Below are 14,708 nucleotides of genomic sequence, written 5' to 3' on the forward strand. Positions count from 1 at the left end.
TATATTAGCAGGTTTTCAGATGTTGGCACGGAAGTGGGCATCGTGGTCATTAAAGCTGGCTGGTGGTGTGGCACTTGTGACTAGTGCATGGGAACTGCACCTAAATATGTCTCACTAATTGCAGTTTTATCCCAGAATTGTCATTGCCAAACTCTCCTTTTGCCCACAGAGATGTCAGTGTATTTGGCATTGTGAGCCCATCATATTTGCCTCTGTGGAAAAAGTTCTGTCCTGTTGCCACCACAGTTTGCTATGCTTCTCCATGGGCTGAGCTCCTAACAAACATTTACAATGCTTAACCTCCCTTTCACTAGAGATGGTAGCAAATACTGGTCACATATCTGCTTTCTAGTGCCAGGTGCTTTTTAAAGAGCACTTCTGAAGGTGTTTTTTAAGAGAAAAATCCCCTCTTTGACTTAAATGTGCATATGTTACTGGCTGTAATAAACAACTCACTAAATAGATCAGTCTGCAAAAGCTGACTGAGGTGGAATATTTGCCTAGGGCAAGGCAGGCTTTCTTTTTATTTTTGCTTGTTTTTTTCCTTTTTTCTCTTTCTTCCTTTCTCTTCAAGCCTTGCTGCCTCCTAGGTGAAGGGTTGTGATTCAATGTCACTTGGCTTGAGTGTCCTCTTTGGAAGCCAAGGCCCATGTCAGATGTGTGGTCCTTGCCTGCTGTGCCTAGCAGGCTGCAGGAGCTCTCTTAAAGGTACTTTTTGTATCTGCACCTTTAATCCTTTGACCAACAGCAAGTTCATTATACTGTGGGCACAAAATCTGAGGCCTGGCATGGACCAGAAAGCTCTGGGGTCCTTGCTTGTAGATGTGTGGAGTTGGTGGCACACAGTCAGCTCTTTTCTGTAGCTTGGTAGCTTCTCTGCAAAGCCAGAGCAGAGGGGAAACGTGCTGCTGTGCACAAATATGCCTGGCATGTGTAGCTGAAACAGGAGCATGAGGACAAAGCTTGGTCCTTGGTGAACTGAATTGTAGCCTGAGAAAGCAGCTGGGGACATCAGTGGGCCATCAGGGTGAGGAGCAGGGCAAGCTGGCTTTACTCTCTCTCTGTGGAGCAAATCCTAGCCAAGAGCAGAAGGGTGTCCTGTGCCTTGGAACACCAGACCCCTGGCTCTGACAGATGTCAGGGAGCAAATTCTGTCGTGGCAACTGAGGCCATCACCCTCCTGTACTGGTGCATCTGCTGTTGCCCTGCCATCACCTCCTTTTTTGGCTTAAGCTATTGCAGAGAAGGACTGTCATGTCATGTTGTGACATATCTTGGTGTTTCCACCTGAAGTGTGGAAAGCCAGAGTGGCAGAGCCCAGCCACATCCTTCCCTGCTCAGGGAATGGTTGTATTCTGCCAACTTCTTAGAAAAACCCAACCAAACCTAGCCACCTCCATATATTTTTATTTGCAATTTAATTTTGTTTTCTGAAACACAGTGAGAATGAGGTTTTCTGAGCATGACTTTGCCCTTTGCAGGACAGGAGGGAGGGTTTGGGTCAGACACTTAGTTATCAATCTCTGCTCATCCCTATGTGCCTTTTCCCTTGGGTAAACTTGAGCTGTGAGGCTGCTGGAGGTGCTCACATGTCCGATATTTGTATTCATGAACACAGGACTTTAACATTTATTCTCCTGGGCTTTGATGTACTTTGCTTGGTTCTGTCTACGTGTGGTTTGCCTGCTGCAGCTGTAATATTCAACAGACACTGTAGGTAGAGGAAGGTCAGAAGCATCAACTTTCCATATGACCTTGACAGATTCAGCTAGTGAAAGTTATAGAATTGGATTATGGGATTTGCAATGAAAAGATGGTTTAAGGGACAAGGGAAACTGCACTTGTTGTTTTCTAATCCTGGCCTGGTGTAATAGCAATCAGGAGGGACATAATTGAGAATGGAAGGTAGAAGACATATGTGAAGTTTAATTTTGTTTGTTTCTCTTTGGGGTTTTGTGGTGTTTTTTTAATACAGTACTTGTGCAGTATTGTTCCAGAGAGCTGGTGTGGGCTTTTTTTGTAATTTATTATAGAAGAAAAATCAATGACTTTCCAGTGTTTCTATCTTCCAGGTAGAATTGATTTTTTTTTTTACTTATAAATAGTCCCACATTGAAACCCACAGGAATACTAACTTTGGTGGATGTCGCCTCCTCCACATCCTGCTCTGTACCTGCAGTGATCCCAGGGCTAAACATACTCCTAAGCATGCCCTCTTTACTGGACACTAAATGCCTTCTTTTGTAATTGTTATTGATCATTTCCTTCAGCAGGTCTGTGGCCAGGCTGTTCTGTAAAGTCTTACTTGTCTTGGAGAGAGCCTTGATACTGTATTGAAGAAGCTTATTTTATTGTGCTTTTAACATTCCTGAACCTAGGAGAGTAGTGGAATAATACTTGGAAGACATTAAAAATGCTCAGTTCTAAACTCTAAATGATGATAATTCTACTCTGTTTAAGCCTAATTTCAAATATGTGGTGGTAACAGACTGATATGGTTCACAAACATAGCATAATCAAAATGTATTGGTGGATACAAAAGAAAAGAGCTTGATGAAGTCTTTATTCCTGTCTTTTGTGGCATGAGATTGCTGTTATTGGAAGAAGTAATCTCTTAGATAAACATGTTTTTCTGTTCTATGGCTCTACAGCTTAAAAAACATACTTTGACAGTGCCATACTGTTTTAATATATATTTCTTGGGCTTGGTAAACACTGTCCATTGCTTGGAGCAAGCTAAATGTTCCACAAACCAAAAACATTAAAATCAATACACTTTTTTCACTAAGCATAGCAGAGCGTGCCATTGGCCTCAAAGAAGAGAGCTTGGCAGGGGAACAGAGCTGGAAAGAGTTGTCAAGATGTAAAAATATAATGAAGGAGCTACAGGGCTTTTCCCCAACAAAATAACTACTCTGAGTTTTTAAGAACCTTCAAGTATAACAAACAGCTTGGAATGAAAATCCTGCGTGAGAGCAGGAGGACAGCCATGACCTCTTTGTGCTGTCCTGGGGAAACTCAGTGGAACATTGCTGTATTCAGCAATGTGCAAACTTCACTCACAGCAGCTCTCAGCTTCCCTAATTGCCAGGTGAATAAGGATTTGGGAATTTAGGCTAGTGCCTGTGGCTGCTTAGAATCTACTGGAATGCAGTAGTTGCATGTCCCCCCTGTTCCTAATTAAAATATATTTTTAAATGTCAGGGTGATAGTACTTGAGCTGTGTGGTAACAAGCCATCGTTTCTTTCTGGAGTTGGATTTGCTTGCCAGGGTCAGTGGTTTGAAGTGATTGGCAATGGCTGTGAGTGGCTGTCACCAGTTAAGGTGCTACTAAAAAGGGAGATGAGGACATGGAAATGCTGCTTTCTGCTTTGTTTTTGTCTCCTGCTCTGGTTTGAGCTATGTAACAAAAACAAGCTTGACAAGCATTTTGAGGCTGCAGATTTTAAGCGAGTCCTAGATAAGCATGTTTGAGTTCCAGCAGAGCACATCTGATCTTGCAAACACCCCTGTCCAAGTGCTTTGCACTTTTATACAGACTATTTGAAAGGACTGGCATGTGCAGTCAGGCTTGGCCACGTTGTGCATCTTTTTGTTCCCAGCATTTGCACCTGATCACTCTCTTACCCTGCTGTGAGGGAAGCACTGCAATGTGCTCAGTGTACATTTTTAATGTACTGGTGAAATTGTTCAGCTGCTAAACTGTTTGTGCCACGTGGTGGGAAGTGTGTCCCCTGCTTGGGCAAAGTGCTGCTGTCCCTTATATGCCTTTTGGTGGTGACCTGTCCAACTCTGCAATAAGTAGATGACCAAAGCCCTGTCAGCTTGGCCATGTGCCACAGGGGTTGGTCATCATGTTTTGGTGGCAAGGGACAGTTTTCTCGTCCTGTGATGGGAGAGAGCCTTCAAGCACAGCACATCCCCCTGAGCCAGTGGCACACAACACAGCCCCTGCAGCTTGGTTTGTGTCTGTGGTACAGGTTGGCTTTCACAGACAAAGGCTGGAATGACAGAGAGATGGAAGTATTACAGCTCTTCAGCAGCATTTATTCAGCAGTCTCCTCAGCTGGCTGTTGGCAGCTTTATTTCTGGACTTGAATACCTTTTGCTAAAATGATGCTGGATTTATGTACCTTGTGTGTCCTTCTTTCCATCTTCCCTGCAAAGCAAAAATGTCCCAGCAGAACAGTCACAGGGAGAGGCTGAAGAGCAGCATCAGTGTCGCAGACCCAGTGATTGTTGTGTTTGCTTTCCATTCCTTGTGCATTTTTCTAACTCCCTGAACACAGAGCTAGACCCTACCTGGACTGAGGTGGTTGTGTTTCACTGACCTGTTCTTTTAAAGTTGCAGAGGGATATAATGTTTTGGGTTTTTTTAGCTTTTCTAAACTGGCTTCTCACAGCTCTGCTTCACAGCTGTAGGGAGAGGAAAACTGGGTAGATTGGGACTGTGCAAAGTGTACCAGCCTCCCTTCAGTGGGATGAACAGAGTGTCTGCTTGGTGTTATCCGAGGGTTTCCAAGCTGCCTTGCACTTGCATGTGCCACTGAGCTTTGCTTTGAGCTCTCAGTTCAGAAGGACCCAAAACTCTCGTCAAAGCTGCCAAATGTCACCTGCTTTCATTTGGAATCATGCAAAACATCAAGGTTCATTCATTTTGGTCAAGATCAAGTCTAGGCTTGCTCAGAAAGGGCTTGACCTAACATTCATTGAAGCCATGAAATTCAGTTCCTGATTTATTGACAGGCTGGGGTTGCCTTGAGAGTGCTGGGAACATTAGTAGCTCTGGGAGCTTGTGATAGCTATTCTGGTTTTTCCACTGAAGCTGTGTGGAAAGGCAGGTCTTACTCTTGTCCTCTGTACTCTGACAAAAGACGTGTCCCTGTTCACCTCAGCAGCCCTGGGCCAGAGCTGACATGCTGCTGCTGCAGCTCAGAGCATTGTTCAGAACAGCATAAAATCTGCAAACGATTCTCAAGTGACTGCAGGGGAGCTGAGTTGGGCCAAAATAACACCTGAGGTGTTTTTAGCATTTTTCTTCTCATCTGTCTGCGCAGGCTCAGGGAAGTGGCTCTTTATACTCAGAGGTGGGAATTTCAAAGTTAGGCAAAACTCACCCTAGATATATTGTAAAAATGTGGTTTGTGCTTTTTATGGTCTGTTTGAATTCTATTTCCAGCAAATTCTGTATTCATGTTCTGTACTCTTTCTTGGCTAGAACATGCATTTCACAGGGTCTGTATCATCCATAGCTGGAAACTACCAGATTGACCTTAACTCTAGCAGTTTTATTCACACACACTGAAATTGAAAGTTCTGTATGGTAGGAAGTCTGTGTTGCTTCCCTTGCCTTCGAGGCTGATTGCCATGTGGTAATGCTAACTAGAAGATACATTTTGCTTTTTTTTTTCCAGCTATGATCTGTTCACAGCAGGATCCTCACCATAACAGCAGTTTCTGGGTTCTCTGTAAATGGGTGTTACACCTGCATTTGAAAAATGTCAGCAGCCAGCTGTGCTGTATTTTTTATTGCTGTTTCAAGTAACTTTAGACCACCAGCTTCTTTGTACCCAATACTGTATAAGCAGGGCTGCTGGTGTAGGAGGGGTGCAGAGTAGAGACTCTCCAGAATCCCAACATCTATCCCAAAAGGAGCAGAAAAAGCAGCAGAACTGGAAAGTCTTTGTGGTGAGTTGTTTCAGAGAGGGAGAATGAAGTGCTTGCGTTAGGTTTGGGAGTCTTTGATGCAGCACAAATCCACTTCCAAACAAGACAGGGAACAAAGCATAGGATAAATTTTTATGTGACTATCCACAACAGCTTGGAAAACTGAGTTCAGTGGCAGTCTGGAAGTATGTGCTTGGCAGGACTGTTCAGTTTTGTTTTGTTCTGGTGGCTTGAATGATGGAATAGAGAGAGTGTGCTTGTTAAATTGGTAGGGTGCTTTGAGCTGGGAGGAACTACAGACTCTCTTCAGAGAGCCAGATGTGGAGTTGCAGATAGTCTTGACAGGTTGGAAACGTAATCCATAAAAAGGTGAGTGAGTATGAAAAAAAGCAGTATGAAATACAGGGTTGGAGTGAATCAGCTGCCTCATACAGGGAGCAGCATAGCTGGGTCTGGAGTAGTTCTGGAAAAGGCTTGTTGAGAGTGAATCAAAGAATGTTACATTGTTAGTAGGAAAGGAAATGCCATGCAGGGATGTAAAAGCAGTAGTGTCATCTGCAGGACACGTGAAAAAATCTGTGTACCTGCATAGCACTGGTCAGGGGTTAGGTGGAGCACAGTGCCCCATGCAGATACCCACAGCAGCAGGGACTGGAGGAGTAGCCTAAGGAGAAGCTTGGAGACTGTGCAGGGAGAGTTGGAAGAGGATGGTTTGCACAGTCTGGAGCTGAGAATAAGGAAGGGGGTAGATGTGACAATAGCCTTTAAGTATGGGCCCTTCCTCAAGGAGGAAGGGAATAATTCCTATTCTGGCCTAAACCAGAAGTTTTAGGTTTCTGTTGCAAGTGGAGCAAAACTGCAGTTGAAAATCAGCTGTGATGTGTTGGAGTCCCATGTCTGGAAAATACACAAGTAATGGGAACAAAGAAAATAGGTGATTTGTGTGAGCAATGGGGAGATGTATCACTTCACTCTATCCTTCCAGACATGCTTTTTAGGGTGCTTGTAGGGGGGTCTAAAACAGCCTTCCATAAAAACATATTCAAGGAGTGTTTTCTACATAATTTCACTTTAAAACTTCTCTGTGAGAGTGAGCTGCTCCAACACTGCTAGGAGGAAAGCATTGCGCTAAAACAGAAGTTACCTGATATATTGGGCAGGGTCAATGTTCAGGGGAAGTTGTGAGGTTGCAGTTCTCACTGACTCAGTTGGCAGCATAATTTCTGAAATTTCATTAGCCTGTAGAAAAGACTTGCAGATAAAGGTGTGTTCAGAGCTGGCTTTGAACTGCAGCGAGCGACAGCTGGGCTGCATGAACACCTATCTGAGACGTAACACTCGCTAATGATCAGACTGACTTGTCAGCTCCAGCCTCCTTTGTTTTCCAGTTGAGAACATGCTATTTCCATGCTATTTGATGTTTGCCAGTGGAAGGCGTTTGATCCAGCAGTGAGATGGACAGCTATCTCCCTTCCTCCAGCACAGCTCTCTACCTGTGTGGAAAGAGGAGCACGGTGCAGCATTGGAGGTGGCAGGATGAGCCACTCAATCCAGCCAACATTCCATTTGTTGAGGGACAAACTGCAGTGAGAACAAAGCACTTGAGTTGCACTGGTGGTTTGCTGTCCTGGAAGGGTAACTTCAAAGTTGCAAGTGCTTATAGGATGGGTGACTTAAAGCTTGGGCACCAGGTACCAACACTGCCTCTTGGGACCTCTCCTTACAGAGCAGGTGGCAGTAGGGGTAGGCCTAAAGCAGCATGTGCTGCTCAGTACACATTCATAGTTGTGCTGCATGGACACAGGGATGCAACCCTGAGCTTCCCACTTTTTGCCTCCCACTGTTGCAGGACGATTCATGCTCTATGGTATGAATTTGCAGCCTGCCCTGCAAATCTGGGGCAGACACCATGGTGGTTGAGGTTGTATTGTGTATGAGAAAGCCGTGCAAGGCTGTGGCAGGAGCAAGGATCCATAGTCAGGAGAGAGCCTTAGTGTGCATGTGGTGAGTGGGATGGAAAGCAGAGAGCGTTTCATGCCTCAGCACTGGAGCGACAGGCACTGAGTAAGCAGGGCCAGCGCATCTCTGAACGTGCCTCCCCACTGAGTTCCTCTTGGGGAGGTGGAAATCTGCTGCTTCATGCAGAGAAAAGTTATGTAGACAAGCTGTGTTTTGGTGCCTGGTTTTGTACAAAACATGGAAATCCTTTCCTGCCTGGTCTCTTTTCATTCTTTTTGCTGTCAGTCATTGCACATGTCATCAGTATCCGTGGAAAAGACTGCACAGTCAGGGCACCAACCTACTGCAGCCTCCAGTGTGTGAAAAGCCACATTAGCTTGAAGATTTTCATATGAGAACTGCTCATGATTGATGGGACATAGTGTGCAGTCATTAAAACCAGAAATGTGTGTCTGGAACCCCTCACTGGTGTCTGGGATTAAAGAGACTGTAACAAACTGCATTACTGGTGCACATGTGAGCAAGCAGTGGTGTTTGTGCTGGGAGCCTTGTTTCTGCAGCACAGTTCAACTCACTTCAGCAGCCAGGGAGGAGAGAAATTGTGCAACATGCTTAGGGAAGATTCATCCAGCCTGGTGCAGTACCCAGAATCCCCTTATTTGCATCCCGCTAGGATGCAGATGACAAGGTGCAAACTCCACACAACCAGGTATAATGCAGGTTTTTCTAATGGATTGCAGTGTGCTGCCTTCAGTGCTGCACTCCAAACAGCTGGCTTTGTTGCAGTGCAAGCTGCTGTCACGTTAGCTGGTGTCAGATGCCAGCCATTTACAGTATACGCCATCACAGCATGACTTAAGTTGGCAACACAGAGTCAATCACATGCCAGCAGCCTACTGTAAGGGTGGGGGAGTGTGTGGGAAGAAATGGGGTGAAGATACTCTTATAAAATCTTTTAATGATTTATTTTTAATATTCATTTTTCAAGTCTTTGGAAAGTGCAGTCCATATGCTTTTCCCTCCTGGTTGTAGTTGTCAAAGAAGCAGATGAACATGGTCCTTCAGACTCCTTCCATTTTGTGAGGAGCCAGAAAATACAGCTATATTTAGCATGTTGCCAAGGCCAGCAGCAGTCTGTTACTGGGTAGTGATTCCCTGGCTGCAGGCTTGTGTGCCACCCGGGACAGGATGGGAATGTGCCTGTCCTGGAGTCAGTACTCAGATTAAATTGACAGCAGCAAATTTCACATTTCCAGTTACAGGAGGATGGCTGCACTGGTGCCAGCAGGCTCAATGTGCTGCTTACCAGCACATATCAGTTTTTGAGCACCAAGCCCCTACCAACATATGCAGTGGCCACTCCACTCCAGGTGCTATAATGGTGCTTTTTGGTGCAACACTCAGCTTGGAGAATGCCTCAGTTGGTCTTCTGTGCACAGCTCTGGAACTGTCCTGTGCCCTGTGCTGAGCTTTCAATATGCTGGAAGCCACAGCTAGTCCCTGCAGGAAAGCTGTGCCTTGTAGCATAAATATGCTCATCTAAAACTGGGGGGCCTAACTCCTGTTGTATTTTCTCATGTTGTATTCTTAGGCCACTCAGGTATAAAAAGGAGTTGTCCTTATTTATCCCCAGCCCAGTATCCACACAGCAGATTTGCTACCAGTTCCCTGTTGCTTTCCCTGCTGTGTTGCAGCTGGTACTGAGGAGTTAAAAATGGCAGCTCCTCTGTTCTTCTGGCAGCTTTTGTAGAGCTGAAAATGGTCTTGAAGATTGTGTGCGTTTCTGGAAAGTACCAAGAACTGTGGGTGTTGTGATGGAAGGGTAGAAGAAGGGCTCACTGTACCACTGGTGGAGTTCAGGGGGTACTAGTGGCGCCTATCACTATAGAGCGAGCATCTTGAAAGTTGTTACATAGCAAGATGTCTAAATTGGGAGCACTTTGTGCCACTCTGTCACATCACCACTTCCTAAAATTAATTGTCTGAGGGATAAAGAACTTACTGTGGTGCTGTAGAGAGGAGCTCAACTGTGGCTTCCAGTATGCCCCAGTGAAACACAGTGGTTGGTGGTGCTCAAGTTCAAAATGTTGGCAAGGAGGAGTTGGACCAAAAGCATGGGTTTGACTGTGAGTGTAGCAGTGATTAATTTAGTCTTTCTGGGCTCTCAAAGGCCTGACTGACAGCATTTCGCAGCCTTTGCTCTGCAGCAGCATCTGCACAGCTCTGTTTCTTACAAATACATGTCCTTGAAACCAGTAGCACTGTGTGGGCACTGGTTTCAGCTTACAGACTCTGTCTGCAAGACCAGCGCCTCATGCTGTATGGTGTTTTTTTTTAATTGGTAGTAAAAATATTCTGTTTGTAGAACCCCCTGTTGGTATTAAGCAAACTGCTTTGAGGGGAAAAAAAATAGAACAAAGCTTCACACCAAGCTGGGGTTGCTGATATCAATGATATTCACAATTTCAGTTGAAATAGCAAAGTCCTTATCAAGTTGAAGTCAACTGTGTAAGTATTGTTTACAAAAAATAGTAGGTTTTTTTCATCTTCTCCATTCCTGCAGTGTAGAAACAACTACACAGATTTATTCCAAATTTGGTAGAAATAAGTGTTTCCCCAACCCAAAGCACTTGTGCCAAGTTACAGTCAGGAGGAATTTCTGAGGCTGATGTGTGAGCCCATGGAGGCTGGAGCTTAGGACCAAGCAGCTGCCTGGCCATGGGCAGCCTGTGGTTCTGTGGGGTCTGCTCCTGGTCAGCAGGAGCTGTGCAGGTGGGACACTGCAGATATGCTCTGAGGCTGAACCCTGGACTCCTGCTGGGTCCCAGGTGATGGGAGAGGTTGTAAAGAGGCCTGGTCCTACGAAGCATGAGAAGGATGACCCAAACCTGCCCAGTGTTCTCCTTGCAGATTATTGCAGTGGTTTCCTTTGTAGTGGCACTGGGTGTCTGAGCACCAGCCAGCTGCTGTGGTGCCATTTTATCCTTACTTCACACAGATATGAGAAAGTGTCTGGTGATGAGGATTCGTGTCCTCAGGGCCTGTGAGCAATTAATTCACTGCTTGGGATCTGGGGCTGTTGGATTGCTGAGAAGCCAAAACAATAGCATTAAAAAGCCTCTTTTGTTTTGAGTTGGGTTGTTGGGAGCCGCTGGACTCTTTTAGGAACAGGGCAGAGAGTTTCATTCCACCAAGCCAGGCTGCTAAAGTTTGGAAATAGTTTTTTTCCTGTCCCACTGGCTTTAGCCCATCACTTCTTACATTTAATTATTTGCCTTTTGTTTAACTCTGATCTCCTCGGAGCAGATAAGAGAGGAGCCTGTTCCCATGACACATGTCAAACAGCCCCTTTTAAACTGCAGTCAAGCTCTGCAGCCCTTTCTCCATTGAAGCTTTTATCCCCACCAGAAAGGGAGGCAGAGTAAAGTTTGGAAATATCAGGCTGCTCTACAGCAGCCTGGCATGCTGGGGAGCCTAGCTGGGGATTCAAAACCAGCCCCTGCAGTGGGTCACAGTGTTGGCTTTTTACAGTGGTACTTGGACTGTCCACTGATTGCACCTGTATGTTTGCAAAGATTTAAATAATCCCCAGGGGAGTATCCTAGATGCATCATGGGCTGATCCCAGGAGGTTCCTTGGGTGAGTGGTATGTAACTGCTGTATCCTTGTGGGCCTGGTTATGGGGTTACAGCTCTGCTGCACGTGTTCCTGCTAACAGGGGCAGGTACATGGGGTTATCTGGTGTGCCCCTTTTGCATAGCAAATTTAATTACTCTGAGACTGAGAACTCTATGTCCAGCCCTTGATGACTGTGCCTGGCATAGGCTGGGTAATAAATGGTCCTGTGCCTTTGGTGGCTGCAGGAACCATTATTAGTTATCTGTCATGGAACAGCCCTGTGGCCTCCAGGTCTGGCCTTATTTTAATAGGCTTTGAATAGCTCAGAAGAATTTGTTCCTCAAAAAAGTCACAAGTTTTGCATGAAGTTATGTTAAGTATTTAATGGTTTTTTTTTATGCCTTCTGTTTCTCGAGGAAGAAATTCAAAAGGAAAAGGGGACAGAAAAAAACATATTTTTCAAGAACTATTTCATCTTAATGACAACATTTGTTACTAGCTTTCTTATTTAGTGATATTTATCTTCTTGTGTCTACCTGCAAACACTATTAAAGTAAGGCACAACTTATACATGTTTTTTAAGTGATGATCTCAGTTGACTTGCAGGGATCTCATCAGTGATCTCTTGCTTTTTAGGAGCCACTGGTGTGGCCAGTGCTTATGTTTATTGCAGGGAGGAAGGAGTCAGTGATGCAACACACATCACTTTTGACAAATGAAAGGATGAAGGGGGAAAATAATTTAAGTCCTTCCTCCTGTGACTGACAGTTCTCAGCATCTTGGGGTACCCACATGTTGTGGACCAGAGGTGCTGCCTTACAGAGCTGTCTTAAAGTTTTATCCAGTGCAGCTGGGGAAGTGGTGGAGACAGTTTTGTTTCTTCTGTCTGGTTGTCAGGGCCAATTAAGTGGTCTGGTGTTGGTAAGGAGGGGAAAAGCAACCCACAGGGAATTTTTGTTGTTGTTTCTGGAACTGTTGCCATTGGCTTCTGAAAGTATTGGTGTTTGTGTTAGATTGTTTGGGATTTTTTCTTACAACAATCATTTTAACATCAGGAAGCCTGACTTTTTGGTTTAGCTTGATAGTATTCAGTTAGTATTACTGCAGGAGAAGTCATGTTGCTCTTCTCTTCACCTACTATAGAAAAATCACAAAAGAGGCACAGTAGCTACCAAGCTGCCTCCGCCTCAATGATTGTGTTGTTCCAGTAACCCAAACAATCCTTAATTAAATTTCTCTGGCTGCCCTGGGTGTTACATTCACTGAAATGCTGTTCCATTATGTTTTTTAGGGCCGGTGTACCCGAGAGAACTGCAAATATCTCCACCCTCCCCCACATTTAAAAACACAACTTGAAATAAATGGACGCAACAACCTGATCCAGCAGAAGACGGCCGCAGCCATGTTTGCTCAGCAGATGCAGTTCATGCTACCGGGCGCGCAGCTACAGCCAATTGTGAGTTACAGCCCTGGGCCCATCGGGCTCACACTGCTCCCTGTCCCTCCCCTGTTTGCTCACAGAGGCCCCAGCCCTGTAGCTAAGCTCAGGCCATTGTCTGTGCTGCACAGAACTGGGCAGAATCTTCTAGAGGGGTGTCTGCTGCTGCCTTTGCATCTCCTTGAAAGCTGTGTCTCTCTTTTCCTCTGATAAATGAGGAGCTGTGAGATTCAGGGTTTCAAGTGGAAGGGTCTTACCACTGGGTGCTTATTTGACTAGTTAATTGATATACATGCCAGAAGTTCTGAGTGGCTCAATTCCAGTGGATCCTGTTGTGGATAGTTGTTTTGCACTGAGATGATGCTGGTTCCCTTGGATTAGCTGTGTGGCACTGTTGGACTAAAACTGGGGAAAATTAATCCTACCTAGACTTCAGTCCTATTTAATGTCTGGGAGTAAAACCATTTCACTGCAGTTGTCCCAGCAGAGAGTTGTACTAATGTCACAGCTCTGTCACTTGTTTCTCACAGTAATGCTGATTTAGAGTAAGAACAGGAAGAATTTGCTTCTTTTCAGGTAGGACGGGAAGCCTGTGTCAGATAGATGTTTGCAGAGCAGGTAGTTCAGAGAAGCCTTCACTGCTTGTCCCTGCTTTTGCTTGTCATTTAAAACAGGTTTCAGGCTGGAGAACCCTGTTACGCCAGGGAGAGGATAGCTTGTGTCTACTGGTTGGTGTATCTGGGAGGGGATGACACTTGTCAGCTGAGTTTTAGTCTGTCACAATGTATATTTTAAGAACTGTCAGAGGTCTTGAAACAGCTCTTCAATGCTGATGTGAATAAGCTGCACTGAGAGTTAATTAGGAGTTCTCAGTTTAAAGTTGGGACTGAGTATCTTTCCTGGGGCAATGTGCACTTCGTGTGCTGTATCTGGGTGAGGCTCCTTGTGCTATGCCACACGGGAGGGCTGGCCAGATTCTTCGGACAAGCTCTTCTAGCCTGAAGGAGTCAAGTCTGTGAACCAGCCTGAACTTGGCCTCCTGGTGTCCCACCTACAGTGCCTGGCCTCTCTGCCCATGTGGGACACAGCATCTGTTACCCCAGCTGAAAAGCTCAGGTGTTTATGGTTTATTCTCACCAGAGAACAGTAAAGGATTCCTCCTCATTGGAGGCTGTTGTGATGTTTGGTGTAAGAGCTTGTGATGGAGATTTCCCTGTTTCAGCAGAGGAAGCTGGTCAGTGTCCCTTCATCATGGTGGTCTGCCACCAGACTCAGCTGTTTCCTCAGTCTGGCATATTCCTCCTGTGGTTTGAGAGGCTTTCCATATTTGCCATCATGCTGATCATCTTGCGTGTCTGCTAGTAGCTTTATCCTGCCCTATAAGAAAATGCTGTTTATTCTTCCCATTTTGAAGATGGAAAGTTGAGACAGAAGAGAAAATTTGCCACAGGAAAGTCTTTAGTTGTGCTGTACCTTAGGCTCTTAGCTGCTGTAGTCTTACACCTCTTTTTTGTGGAGCTTGAAAGTATGTCCACATCAGAAGGATCCTGAATTCCCACAAAATAGTGACATTGGTTTCCAAGCCCTGTACCAAAAGCAAACCCTTCCTATTTGGAGTTTTCCTCTGTGGGGAATTCATGGTGGATGTTCTTTGGCTGGCTATTCAAAGCATCTTTGGGATTTCCTTTTTGGAAAGTTCCCATCTTCCCACTTTGCAATCTTGCAGGTCCGTTATGCTCCTAAATTTTACTCCTGCCTTTTAAATTGCCTCTGAGACTGAATATGTTGGTTTGTCTAGTTAGTGCTCTCATTTCAGAAGTAACCTTATCTGATGAGAAAAACCCCTAGTTTTTAAATTGTGCCATGAGGGAGACATGTGCAAAGAAGAAAAATAAAAATTTGTTCTGCAGTGACTGCTCCCTTCGTGCTTTCCCACACTTTACTCAGACTAAACAAGCTCTTGGTCTGATTCCTGCTGCCCAACTTGCTCCACACCAATTTCAGGACAAACAAGAGATTGCTCTT

The 14,708-nt window shown here is 45.1% G+C and overlaps 1 protein-coding gene across 11 annotated transcripts in view; it reads left to right on the forward strand.

The window, feature by feature from the left end:
* MBNL3 (muscleblind like splicing regulator 3) overlaps positions 1–14,708 on the forward strand; it is a 92,060-nt gene that overhangs the window by 46,628 nt on the left and 30,724 nt on the right. For all 11 annotated transcript variants that reach the window (XR_014952422.1, XR_004148308.3, XM_077786507.2 and 8 more), the window contains one exon: positions 12,537–12,701. Coding sequence is in view for 9 of the 11 variants with exons in the window: in XM_077786507.2 (XP_077642633.2) it covers positions 12,537–12,701 (165 nt within the window). In the remaining 2 variants the exon portion in view is untranslated. The remainder of the gene's footprint in view (positions 1–12,536; positions 12,702–14,708) is intronic.

This window comes from Lonchura striata, chromosome 4A (assembly GCF_050655825.1).
Source record: "Lonchura striata isolate lonStrDom1 chromosome 4A, ASM5065582v1, whole genome shotgun sequence".
Taxonomy (NCBI): domain Eukaryota; kingdom Metazoa; phylum Chordata; class Aves; order Passeriformes; family Estrildidae; genus Lonchura; species Lonchura striata.